The sequence below is a fragment of the Pygocentrus nattereri genome, chromosome 18 (assembly GCF_015220715.1).
Source record: "Pygocentrus nattereri isolate fPygNat1 chromosome 18, fPygNat1.pri, whole genome shotgun sequence".
In the NCBI taxonomy this organism is placed as follows: domain Eukaryota; kingdom Metazoa; phylum Chordata; class Actinopteri; order Characiformes; family Serrasalmidae; genus Pygocentrus; species Pygocentrus nattereri.
Window position 1 is genome coordinate 3,363,395 of NC_051228.1, and position 13,994 is coordinate 3,377,388.

The 13,994-nt window shown below is 40.2% G+C and overlaps 1 protein-coding gene across 1 annotated transcript; it reads right to left on the reverse strand.

Moving 5' to 3' along the window:
- Positions 1–950: 950 nt before the first annotated feature.
- LOC119266053 (complement C1q subcomponent subunit C-like) lies at positions 951–3,426 on the reverse strand. Its single transcript, XM_037547627.1, has 4 exons — positions 3,238–3,426; positions 2,647–2,709; positions 1,709–1,837; positions 951–1,601 (listed from the first exon to the last, which is right to left on the reverse strand). The coding sequence occupies exons 1-4, from the start codon at positions 3,374–3,376 to the stop codon at positions 1,321–1,323; spliced, it is 612 nt and encodes a 203-aa protein (XP_037403524.1). The 5' UTR covers positions 3,377–3,426; the 3' UTR covers positions 951–1,320.
- Positions 3,427–13,994: the final 10,568 nt, after the last annotated feature.

The window sequence follows — 13,994 nt, forward strand, 5'->3', positions numbered from 1 at the left end:
TTTCACTAATGTCTGTAGAAGCAGTCTGCAGGCCTAGGGGCTCAGCTTAATACACCTGTGGCCATGGAAGTGACTGGAACACCTGAATTCAATGATTTGGATGGATGCGTAAATTCTTTTGGCAATATAGTGTATTTCCAAGTTGGCCTTGGGACAGCTCAGTATCCCGCAGAGTGAGCCAGAGGAAGTTATAGCGGGCCTCTCTGTCAACAGAGACTGCCTGTTTCCTCTATTGCTATGGCGACACCCTAGTTTAATTCACATAATTTGAAGGTGCCTGTGGCCCTTTACATTGTGTGTAAATTTCATGATAAATGAACCCAGAGAAATGGGCCAAAATTACTTGGAAGAAAGTCTGGATCCATTGACTTACATTGAAAATAAATGTTTTTTCCTTGTCCTGGAAAAATACCATTTTGGAGATTCCAAAAACAGCGATATGTGTTTTCACGGTAATTAAGATGCGTCCTGATTCTTCAGTCATTTTCTAGTGAGCATGTGTACATTAACAATTTCCCATCTCCAACTGGACTGCAATCAGAAACACATTCATGGGAAAAAGTTGTGCTAATTTTTATGCACCTATATGAAGGCTTAGTGAATATTATTTGGAGCACGAATCCAAAACTAAATTTTAGCCCATATTTTTTACATTTACACACATTTGGCAGATCTTCTTACATAGAGTCACTGTTGTATTGTATTATCTGTCTTGCCCCAGGACTCTTATTGGTATATAGGTGTGTTCAGTCTGATAGATAATCAAACCCCAGTCTTCTATGAGAAGAGCAGTAATATTGCCAACTACAGTACCAAATGAATAAAAGGGCTAAAATTTCCCTGCATGTTCAGTTAAGCTTCCTCTGGAATCACTACACACACATTTTGATCATAGGGCCACTTGCTTTCAATGACAAACGTCACTTCAGGAAATAAACACAACACACTTGTGCGGTACAAAATGATACTTTATGGACATAAAGCATTTTTACCACATTTTTGTGATGCTAGAAATGGCAAGGAATGGTGAGGAACTTAAAGCAGAGAAAGTCGTAATATATTTCGAGTAAAGAAGAAAGCATCAAGCTACATAATTGTTCTGTATTCTGATCTACTTATAGTGGCTGTTTTTACCCGGTTCAATGATTTCTGGCACTTAATGTTATTTATTGTTTAATAATCTCTCCCACATTTTAAAAATGCAGGTCACATTTTATATGCACTCTGAAACGTATCAGCTACAGAAGCCAAAGGCTGTATATTGTGAAATGAAGTCTTAGAACTTCGAATGCACAATTTGTCCTCACCAGTAAAAGCACTTCACATAGAAAACAGCAGAAAACCACTGAAAGTGCAATGGTTTCCATTGTCGTCATGAATCTGACTTCGTCTTTTGAGCTTAACATAGACATGATCTCCTTTCCGCAGCAGCAGAGTGGCTCCACCAACAACATACTTATACCATCCTCTTGGGGACTTGGTCACGTCTAAGATTTTCTCATGATTTTTGTACAAACATGCAGCCAAGCTGTAAAAAAAACTGGAACCATGTAAATTAAACCTGAAGTAATAGACGCCTCTGCGTGGAGCAGTGAAAACACCTGCAGGAGGAGAAGCAGATGGATCAGTACAGCATCTCTACACCACCAGAGAGAAGAACCAAACCAGACCAGACATCAGACACTGTCTCTGGAGTGACTGCATTTACCTGTGACTGAATTGAATGCGTTTCCCACATCTGTGATTTTTTTGTGGAAAGGCACTATAACGTTAGAGTTGCAAGGCCCAAGACTTCCTTTTAGGCCTGAAGCATATGAGAACGCCACCTTTCGTCTTCCTGCAAACGGAGAAATGCACAGTCTCAGGGCAAATTTGATATTTTTCCATGAGAATGATTTACAATGCTGACCTGATCACTGGAAAAAGTAAATATAGTCAAGAAATCTAATTGTAGAGATTGTTGTAAGCTTAATTTAAGATTATGTAACTAATTTCTAGACAATTTTTACTTGTTTTAAGTAATTTTATCAAGTAAAAATAATCACAATCATCTGCCAGTATAGTGAGATAATTTTACCCAATAAAATGACCTAAAACACGTAACATTGAGAAATATCTGAAAATAAGCTTGATAATCTCATAATAAGTGCACAACCATGTCAAAATGGGAAATATTAGATATGACGACTAGATTTAAGATCACTTCATTTGACACGAGGCTATTTTTCTGCAGTGCCTCTGACTTTTAAATGATTATTAGTTTACAGTGTGACTGACAGCAGCACACACGCCATATTTAAGCCTGTTTTTATTCTCCTCACTCAGTAATTATGCTTCTCCGATCCCCTTCCCTTTGAGGAAACTCCTCCTGCTCCTTCCTGGCTCCATCATTACCCTCCACCTGACAGTCCACCATGGAGTTCCAGCCAGAGGCTCTAGCACCGCATGTTCTGCTCCTCTAGTGCTTTGGCAGAGCTGGATTGTCCTTAATGAAGCTACTCTGCACATGGAGCCTGACTACACACTCAGTTTGTTATATTTACATACATTACATGTTTAGTTCTGAAATTTATTCAGATAAATGTTGCTCAGTTTTCTAATGAAGTATTTTAAAAATGATTTTTCTGTTTCATATTTAAATCTTACTTGAATTCTCCTCTCCTGGTTCTTCAGCACTCAGTTCAGTAGAGTCCACACTCCCCTCCAGCCCTGTGACACACACAAAGAATCCACCCAACTAAACACAGAATCAGGTTTTACACCAAACGGACCACTTTATATATATTCTAATGAGATATAAAATGGGTCATATGTTAAAATATATATATATTTTAGCATTTCAAGTTTCATAAAGATGAAAGATTTGTGAACATAAATAAGTGAATGTTGGTGTTTAATAAACACAGTTGTGCTATTTTTTCCAGTTCTGTTCTCTTTAATATCTGTCAAGTGAATTATAACTCAGTTCAGAAGCGGAAAAAACTAACCAACAACCTTAAAGCCCAGTTTAAAACATTACAAACTTTATAAACAGCATGAAACAATGTGGAACAACGAGCAACGAAGTGCAGAATAAAATTATCTGAATTTTTCAAACAAATTTCATTCGATTTTTTTAAACTTGTGGAACTGTATGACCTTCATAGATGTTCATTCAGTGCTACGGTCTGAAGCAAAACAAGTCAAAGCCATTGTGATAAAAGGTTGTTTGGGGAGCTTTCAGATCATTTGATTTACCTGCGTATTGTTTCTTCAGCTCTTCAATCTGGCTTTGGGTGAACTCAGTCTGCTCGTCCCCCACAACCAGCTGGTCAACAGCTCTATGGAGATGAACAGAAGACAAGCAGAGCAAAAGCAGAACCACGCTGACCCTCATTCTGAGATGTTTTGTTTGAGATGTGTGTAGAGTGGAGGAGCTCGGATGGAAATGGGGTGAATGTAAAAGGCAATGAGCTTCTGATTCTTATATAGTGGAACATGCACAGATGCTCCCCTCCAACCCCGCACACACACACATACTACAAGAAAATGCAGAAGTAGGTCTTCACACTTGCAAAAAGATCACAGAAGCCGATCTCTGTGACTCTGTGGCATCACGCCTCCATAAGTTGTTTAAAAAAAAAAAAAAGACTGACTGAGAGGCAAACTGTGAAATTTCCAAAGAGTTAAGAGTTAAGTTAAGTTTTGGTAGCTGTAAAACCTGCCATCACCATCCTTCGCTGAATTGAAGAAAACTAAATAGCTAAGTCATCACTTAAAAGACATAAATATGATGACAGTGGAATACTGAGATCAAGTATTTTACACGAGATATCTACTGTAGAGGTCCACATATCTGCTAGATTCCCAGAACATATGCACATGCTGCCCACAGGACAGTATTGGCTGGATATTTTTGGTTGGTGGACTATTCTCAGTCCAGCAGTGACACTGAGGTGTTTAAAAGCTCCAGCAGTGCAGGTGTTTAAAAGCTCCATCAGCAAAGCTGTTTATATCGGCTAGTTACAGCCAGCTTCTTTTGGACACTGGCAGTTTGAAAATATTAAAACTACCCAATTGTTTCCTTACCCAAATTTGAAAAAAGAAATCAAATGGTGACTGAAACCATGGCAATGTAAATTCCCCTACATGCTTATAATGGAAGGCCTGATGTAAAAAAAAAACAAAGGCAAAGGCAAATGGACTAATCAAGTCTAGGATTACTGCATTGATGTGATAAAGTTATGACTGGTATGTCAGAAGAAAATCTGGCAAAAAATAAATAAATAAAAATCCAAGGCTCCAGAGCAAGAGCTGGACATCATTGTTACCAACAGTCCTAGAGACCTTGAGACCAAGTGGTTTGGCCCCACACAAACCAACAGGTTTCATACCTATTGAGTTAATGACAGGCAGGGCAGTGAGATCGGTATTGGGTTCAGCAAATATCGAAGTTAGTACAGGGTTATTCATGAGGAACTGAGACCATAAGATTCTGAGTTACTCTATATATTACCATATATGGAAACACGCAGATTGCAGTACATACGCTGCAAGTGAAGGAACTGAGTTAGGCAATATTAAAATTGCCTAAGTGGAAAAAGTTCAGATAAAAATTTATCACTTGTTACTTTTCTCACATTGATGGTGTCTGACGAAGGCATACACTCCAACTTAAACCCTTAACATGTAAATGATCCAATTCTGAGCAGGTCCAGCCTGATGATGATCTTCATGGACCCTCTTCAAACGGCGTACCTCAGGAAAATTGAGAGAGAACAACGGAAAACTGTTCTGATACTGTCTTATGACCTTCGTGTTGACTTTAATGATGGTTGTAGTCATTGTTGTGTTGTGTTGATGTGTTGGGACTCTCCAGTTGTCATACGCAGTATCAGTCCTGCTAATGCAAACAAAACAACTGAACGTTTTCCTTGACCAAGACCTTTCATTGTGCAATAATGCATTAAATGAATTTTTGATGCTGAAATTAATTGTTACACAAACAATACTTAATGAGAAGGTTAAAACTCAATTAGTCATAACATTTGATTTTCGTCATGAATCTGAAAATTGTCAATTAGATAGGAATTGTGTGTCTTAATTTAGCCTAAGAAACATTTTCAGTTTTCTCTTAGGCCAGAGACATGTAAGTAATTCATACTATGCACCCGATCAGTGAGCATTGTTGATATGTAGACATAAATCCGGCACTGATAACATTTGGTATACTTATATTGCAGATGGACGATATGAGGCTGTCACTTGTATTACTATGCACAGTGGGGCTTGAAAGTATGTGGACCCTTCAGAATTTTCTACAGTTCTGCATTTGACCTAAGTCTTAATAATAGATAAAGAGATCCAAATTAAACTAAATAAGATAAAAATATTAGAGTTAATCATTTATTTGTTAAGAAAAGTGACCCAATTTTAATATCTGGGGGTGGGAATCGTATGTGAACCTTTGCTTTCAGTATCTGGTGTTACACCTGGTAACTGTTGATTAGTCCAGCACATCGGCTTGGTGAAGTTTTATTTCATTCCTGCGTACAAAAGCTGTCCTGACGTATAGCAAAATGGGCCCAAACCATGATACTACCATCACCGTTTTTCACAGATGGTATAAGGTTTTTATGCTGGAATTCAGTGTTTTCCTTTCTCCAAGCATATCACCTGTCATTTAAACTAAAAAGACCTATTTAATAATAGTTTTTGTCTCATATGTTTCATTTGGTTCTCTTAATCTACTTCTAGGACTGTGATAGGAAAATCTGATCAGGTTTTAGATTAAATTTATGTAGAAATATAGAAAATTCTAAAGGGTCAACAAACTTTCAAGTACCACTGCATACAATCAAACCATGTCCAAATTCTTTGCAGAAATATATGCTTCAGGGTCTGAGTAGTTACAAGTTAACAACAAAACTTTAAATTGAAGTCCCTGTAGTTACTGAATACTACATAATAACCCTTAGTGTGTAATAGGCTTGGGCTTTTAAGGGGTTAAGTGGTCAGCAACAATGGCCAAACTTTCTAATTGTGTTGGTGAAGCAACGTCTGACACTGCAAACACCTTCTGTACAGAAGCTGATGCATAGTTTCACATATCAGTTGTTGAAGTGCGAAATTGCAATAAAAAGAAGGGGCAGTGTGGTAGATGTTGAAACTGTGGACGTACTCCATGTTTTACAGTTCAGCGTAACTTAACATCAAGAAATGGACTCCTTGAGAAAGTAAATGTCCTCGAGAAGAAGTAGTGAAAGGATATACTAAGCCCTATATTTCTGACCTTAACACAGCATAGTGACCAATTTAAACGTCCTTCTGTGCCACCAGTGACCTCTGTCACACACTCATTTTCATAGTTTGATACATTTGGGTCTTATCAGCTGTCTGATACGTCCATTAACCCTCTACTGCACAATATTGCCTCAGGGCAACAAACATTCTCATCACTTTATAATAACATTATACATATTTAAGGACACTGACAGGGTTAACAATGAAGGGCAGAGTTTGACTGGGTCAGTAAAAAAGTATGTTTTTGGTCATACTATCTGTTAGAGGGCACTTTCAAACATCTCTAACATTCAGCATCGTTCTTCAGTTTTGTGAAATAGCTGAAATATGTTGCCTAGAAGCAACATTGTGCAACATTGTGTGGGATAGATTTAGCCAGTCACAAGCCAGTTCTCATAAGCTAGATCTATATCATTTTGTCTTATTGTTGCAAAATGTTGCCTCAAGGCTACATTTCCCAAAAGGACCCCTGTACACCTTATTATTTGAAAAAATGATTTGAATTCAATAAGGTTAATTTTATGCAAGAAAAGTGGGTAACACTTTATTTGGATTGTCCACTGTAGATGCTTTGTGAATGCTCAGCATGTCTTTAAGTAACATTCATCTAAATAACTATTAAATGAAACTGAACTTACATTTCCATCCTCTTATCCAAAGCGACTTACAAGAAGTTCTTTGTCTATCTAGAGAAAGTATCTTTGGTAGTTACCAATAGGTTAGAGAAAAAGACAGTCCTGAGCTCAAGTACTGCTAGAAGTGAAAGTCACTAGATACCCAGAAAAAAGGAACAGAGTTGAACACAGAACTCTGTGCCATACAATGTAATACAACACAGTAAACTACAATACGCGATGCATTCAACAATAAAGTAAACTACAATACCAAATGCAATACAATGTAATATAATATATAAGTGCAGCACAATATATTGCAAACAATACTTAATTCAATGCTGATTTAAGTGCTGTGTAAAGAGATATGTCTTCAGTCTGCGTTTGAAGACAGCAAGAGACTCTGCTGTACAGACAGCCAGCCGGGAGTTCGTTCCACCACTTGGGTGCCAGTACGGAGAACATTATTGATGCTTGTGTTCCATGCACCTTGAAGGGGATGAATATCAGCTCAGTCTTGCTAGAAATGAGCTCCAGGTGCTGAGCTGCCATCCATGAATAGATGTCAGACAGACATGCCGAGATGTGACTGGAAACCTGTGTGTCAGAGGGTGAGAAAGAAAACATTAGTTAAGTATCATCAGCATAACGGTGATAAGAGAAGCCATGAGAAGATATTACATCACCAAGAAAGTTAGTGTAAAGAGAAAAGAGGACAGAGCACTGAGCCTTGTAGGACACCAGTGGAGAGCCTGGATGGAGAGGATGTGAACCCTCTCCATGTTACCTGATACGAGCAATCCTCCAGATAGGACTTGAACCACTTCCATGCATAGCCAGTGATTCCAAGGTTAGTGAGGATGTCCAGAAGGATCCGATTCAGATTCAGATTCAGATTCAGATTCCTTCATTGATCCCAGGGGGAAATTGCAGTTGTTACAGTTGCAGCCATTTATGTAAAAATAAACACTTTACTAATAATTTAAAACAATATATAGAATTTACAGTATGTATAATTTAAAACAATGTATAGAATTTACAGTATGTATAATTTAAAACGATATATAGAATTTACCGTATGTATGTGCACCAGATTTAAGTACTCTACACACACAATTGTTGTTATTGCACATATGAACAGTTTTTTGAGTCACACACTGAGGGAGGAGTTATGGAGTTTGATGGCCACTGGTAAGAATGACTTCCTGTGGCGCTCTGTGGTGCATTTTGGTATGATGAGTCTTGAGCTGAAAATCATATGGTTGACTGTGTCAAAAGCTGCTGAGAGATCAAGAAGGATCAGGACAGATGACAGTTTTGCTTATCTTGCTGATTGGAGCTTCTCTGTCACTGCTATAAGGTTGTTTCTGTTGAGTGCACTGGTTTGAAGCCAGACTGGTTGGGGTCCTGGAGCTGGTTCTGTGTGAGAAAGAGAGAAAGTTGATTATAGACTGCACGTTCAAGAATTTTTGAAAGGAGAGAAAGAAGTGATACTGGTCTGTAGTTGTTGACATCAGGTTGACAAGCATGGGTTTCATCAAGATGGGAAGTACTCTTGCAGTCTTGAAAGTTGATGGAACTTCTCCTGATGCCAAGGACTTGTTGATGAGAAAAGGGATGAAGGGCAGTAGGTCCTTGGAGATTGACTGATGCAGATGGGATGGGCCAATGCAGATGGGATAGGATCCAGTGGGTCGGTGGTTGACTTACTGGATTTGATCAGTTGAAGGACAGCATCTGTGGAAAAAGAATAAAAACAGTTTGAGGGATTGAGAATGAGAGGAGGCGGTCTAGTGGAAGGAGTGGGGACAGAGGGAAAAGACTGGCGGATTCTATCGACCTTCTCCTCACCCTCCTCAGTGGTGAGAGAACAGGGTGGAGGGGGAGAAGGAGGCTTAAGAAGAGAGGAGAAAATGTTGAAGAGCTTGTGTTGATCAGGTGCTGATGCTTCCAGTTTCCCTCCATAGAAAGATGGAGCAGCAGTAACTTCGAGTGAGAACTTTGAAAGGAGAGATTGGTAGGAGTGAAGATCCGAGTCGAGCTGGGATTTCCTCCACCTTCTCTCAGCCTTCCTTAGTTCTTGTCGGTTGCTGCGCAGGACACCCATCAGCCAGGGGGCAGCTGAGGAAGATCTTGCTGGCCTGGAGGAGAGAGGACACAGAAGGTTAATTGCAGATAAGAGTGAAGAAAGGAAAGCATCTGTAGCCTTGTTCAGTGAGAGAGAGGAAAATGAGTCAGGATGGGGAAGGGTGATCAGGATAGTTGAGGTGAAAGATGAGGAAGGAGTGGAGTGCAAGTTGCATCGAAAAGAGGAGCACAAAAGGGTGGAATGGACAGGAGTAACAGGGAGGGCGAGTGAGAAAGATAGGAAGTGTAGATCAGAGCAATGCATGGGAGTTACTGTCACATCCAGCGCGGAAGTAGGTCTGGTGAATGTCAGGTCCAAAGCGTTGCCTGCTCTGTGCATCAGAGGAGTCTGGTTGAGAGCGGGATCGAAGGATGAAAGCAGTGGTAACAGGCAGGATGACGTCACCCAAGAGTATGAGTGAGGTTTCATCGATGGAGAAGAGACTCAGTAGAGTGTCTAACTCATCAATGAAGTAGCCTAAAGGAGAGGGAGGATGATAAAGAACAATGATGTGAAGTTTAGTAGGGAAAGATACAGTGACTGCATGGTACTCAAAAGAGGAAATTGAAAGATGAGAAAAAGCAAGTTAGTATGAAAGATCTTATGAAATCTATCGCTAACCCTAAACCTGACCCTAACCTTAACCTCAAGGCGAAACCTACTCCTTACTCTAACCCCAACCATAACCATACTGTTGATGATAACCAACTGAAAATAACAAGAAAGTTTGTTAGTGATTTAGGTATCTGTAGAGCATCTATGGGGGACCATCCAAATAAACTGTGACCAAAAAGTGAATCGGAGATTATATACTGCGAATTAACTGGTGTGTTGTTGATGTGTTACTGATACTCGGTTAAAAGTTTGTTGATCATCTAGAAAGACCCCTCCAAATCAGTTTTGCTAATTTGTCTACCTCAAATATGATCAGACTTCGTTGGAAAGGAGGGAATTGGAGGGGTTCAGCTGAAAATGGGGCACATGTAACAGGGAATCAAAATTTGGCTCTTATAGAAGGGTATGCACTGTAAGACTGTGAAAAATAGAAGAACAGAAAATACAGAAGTGCACAAGCTCAACATTGTGCTCATAGCAGGGACAGCAGATCAAAGATTAAGCATATGGGACTCTGTACATGATACACATATTTACTGGCTACAATTTGGGAGACAAATGTAGGATAGTACATGTAAGGTATTTGCTGTGTGGCACCAACATATGTTTCTGCACTGTCATGTGGACCCTTAGTGCTGAATATAGGATAAAATTTAAACTTAAACAGACTTGGGAGTTAGTCGCATGCATACCATGGAAACATTTCATGGATACAGATACATTATAGGAAAGGGTGAGGACTGGGGTACTGGAATACTTGACACTATGTCCATGAATATCATGAACAGGAGTGGAGACAAGGCAATCCTGGCGGAGTCCAACACTAACACTGAAAGGGTCCAACTAAATGCTGAGTATACGAACACAGCTCTCACTCTGGGAGTACAGAGATCGAATGGCCCGGAGTAGTAGCCCTGGCACCCCATACTCCTGGAAGACCTCCCACGAGATATATCAGGGAACATGGCCGTAAGCCTTCTCCATATTCACAAAACACATGTACATTGGGTTGGCAAACTCCCAAGCCTGCTCATCAATCCATGAGTGGGGGAAATGCTGGTCCATTGTTCCACGGCTAGGACGGAAACCATATTGTACCTCCTCAAACTGAGGTTCAACTGTTGGTTGAAGTTTTCTTTCCAGCACCTTGGCATAGAGAGGGAGGCTGAGCAGTGTGATACCCCGATAGATGGCACACACCCTCTAGTCCCCTTTCTTAAAAATAGGTAGACCAAGAGAGCACAATTGACCTCACTCTCTCTGGGTGGGTAGGAGTCCCCCTTCTCCCCCATCACTCAATGTGATACTAGTAATTGCAGCCACCTGTTAGCTGACGTAACAGATCTGGTGGTTGGCGGTTTCCTCCAAGCACATTTGGCTGTTCTGTGATGTTGAGTTCAAAAAGAAGTGGTGGTTGCATTCACAGGTCTCGGAGGACCTGAAAACGACTAAATTGGGGAGAAAATCAGGTAAAAAAAAAAATGTTATGGACAATCCATGCCTGGCACAGAAGATCCATAACAATTCACCATTTGGGTTTAGATTGGGCAAGACATTCTTCTCAATCACGCCTCTCCAGGTCTCCCAGGCATTGCCAACATTTCCAGACACTTTTCAGAACCCCACCCACTCGTTCCAAGAAGACCAAATACTCCGACCTGTTGTTTGGTGTATAAGCACACACAACAGTCAGAGTTTTCCTCTGTGCGATTTTAATTCGCATTGAGGTGACCCTCTCGTCCACCGGGACAAACTGCACGGCCAGCAGCCAGGGACTCGTAAGTATAAAAAAATAAAGGTCAACAAACCTTTATTGCAAATTTGAAAGAAAAATGAACTGATTGATTCATTTTGGTATGAGCTCACACTCCACCTCCATGTTGATCAGCTCTCTCATCTCCAGTATGAACATGATCCAGAAATTTTGTTCACTAAGCTGCTTTCTTTCATTACTGTCCAAAGAAGGGCAAGTATCTCCAAAATGGTTACAGGAGAAATAAAAAAATTCTTAACTTTTAATGTTAATGTAAAGAGATTTTATTTGAAGCATTTTGAAGTATGCAGAGGTCGCCAACTTTCTGCAGAGTCAACCCAAAACTTCCAAACTTCATTTGGCCTTCAGATTAGCTCAAGAACAGTGTAAAGAGCTTCATGGAATAGGTTTCCATGGCCGAGCAGCTGCATCCAAGCCTTACATCACCAAGCGCAATGCAAAGCGTGGAATGCAGTAGTGTAAAGCGCCGCCACTGGGCTCTAGAGCAGTGGAGACGTGTTCTCTGGAGTGACCAATCACGCTTCTCTGTCTGGGTTTGGCAGTTGCCAGGAGACGGTACTTGTCTGACTGCATTGTGCTGAGTGTAAAGTTTGGTGGAGGGGGGATTATAGTGTGGAGTTGTTTTTCAGAAGTTCTTAGTTCCAGTGAAAGGAACTCTTAATGCTTCAACACCAAGAGATTTTAGACAACTTCATGTTCCCAACTTTGTGGGAACAGTTTGGGGACGGCCCCTTACTGTTTCAACATGACTGCACATCAGTGCACAAAGCAGGTCCATAAAGACACGGATGAGCCAGTTTGGTGTGGAAGAACTTGACTGGCCTGCACAGAGTCCTGACCTCAACCCGACAGAACCCCTTTGGGATGAATTAGAGCGGAGACTGTGAGCCAGGCCTTCTCATCCAGTGTCTGACCTAACAAATGCGCTTCTGGAAGAACAGTCAGAAATTCCCATAAACACTCCTAAACCTTGTGGAATGTCTTCCCAGAAGAGTTGATATTAATATTATCCATATTAAACCCTATGGATTAAGAATGGGATGTTACTCAAATTCGTATGCGTGTGAAGCCAGATGACCAAATATTTTTGGAAATATAGTGTATATATAGTTAAGAGTCATTACAGAAACACAATGTGCATCACAATATTTAGTTTTTGTGAGATGTGTTTGTATGATAAGATCCATCTGTCAGAAACTGCTGTGGCTTTTACTGTGCCACTGGCTTTCATGCACTCTTGTTGTAGCTTTGGGCTTTGTCTCAACCTTGATTCCCATTAGTGTTCCCATCTGTGTGTAGTCTGTATCTCCACCCACTCATTAGTCTCAGGTGTTTCTAGTTCATTCTGCGTGTATTTATACCCTGGTGAGTTGTCTTGCTTTTGCTTGGCATTGATGTTTCCTGGCCTTACTTAATGCTTGTGGTTGTATCTTCTTAGTTTTTTGTTTTATTTTTAGGTTAAACATCTTATTTCTTTTTTTTAGTCTTGCTCGTAGTTACTCTTGTGGATTTCTTTCATTTTCAACTGAGCTCAGTTTGTTTTTCTACTGAAAGTCCACAAATCTGGGCTGTAAACTATAAACTCTTCAGTGATCTGCTCTGTAAACATTACTTTTATAAAATAACACAATGTAAGCATATAGTAATATGTGTATCATCATGGGGCAGTCGTGGGCTGGAGGTTAGGGAACTAACTCCTTAGAGCTGACAGTACATGACTGAGGCGTTCTTGAGCAAGACACCTAACCCCCAACTGCTCCCCAGGGGTGCTGAGGATAGGGCTGCCCACCACTCTGGCAAGTGTGCTCACTGCCCTTTAGTGTGTGTGTTTGAGTGCTCACTGGTGTGTATGTGGTGTTTCACTTCATGGATGGGTTGAATGCGGAGGTGAAATTTTCCTGTTGTGGGATTAATAAGGGTCACTTAATTATAAAACACATTTTCTAGTCTATTATTCATGAGTTGGTCACAGTAATAAGAAAAACAATCTTAAAATATTAATCCACCCATATCTATTAAAAAATGTGAAACAGAAATTCAGAACAATGTGAAACAATATTGCTCAAACAAATTTAATAGAACTTGCAAAATAATTGCTTGACAATGTCACATGTTCAACCTTTCCAAGATATGTCGGCCCTGTCTTTTTAGATAAAAAGATGCTGTGTATTTCCATATGATGAGGGAAAAAATGGGATTTTAATGCTGTTCTAATTCTTCTCTTTCCTCAGCACTAAAAGGACTTCACATTGCAAACACCAGAAAACCACTGAAAGTGCAATGGTTGTCACTGTTGTCATAAATCTGACTTTCATTTCCAAGCTTAACATACACTTGATCTCCTTTCTGCAGCAGCAGAGTAGCTCCACCGACGGCGTACTCATATGTTCCTTCCGGAAATTCAGTCACGTCTGAAATTTTTTCATGATTTTTGTACAAATATACAGCCAGCCTGTGTGAATTGCTGTGACCAAGTACATTGAACCTGAAGTAATAGACGCCTCTGAGTGGAGCCGTGAAAACACCTGCAGGAGGAGAAACAGATGGATCAGTACAGCGTCTCTACACCACCAGAGAGAAG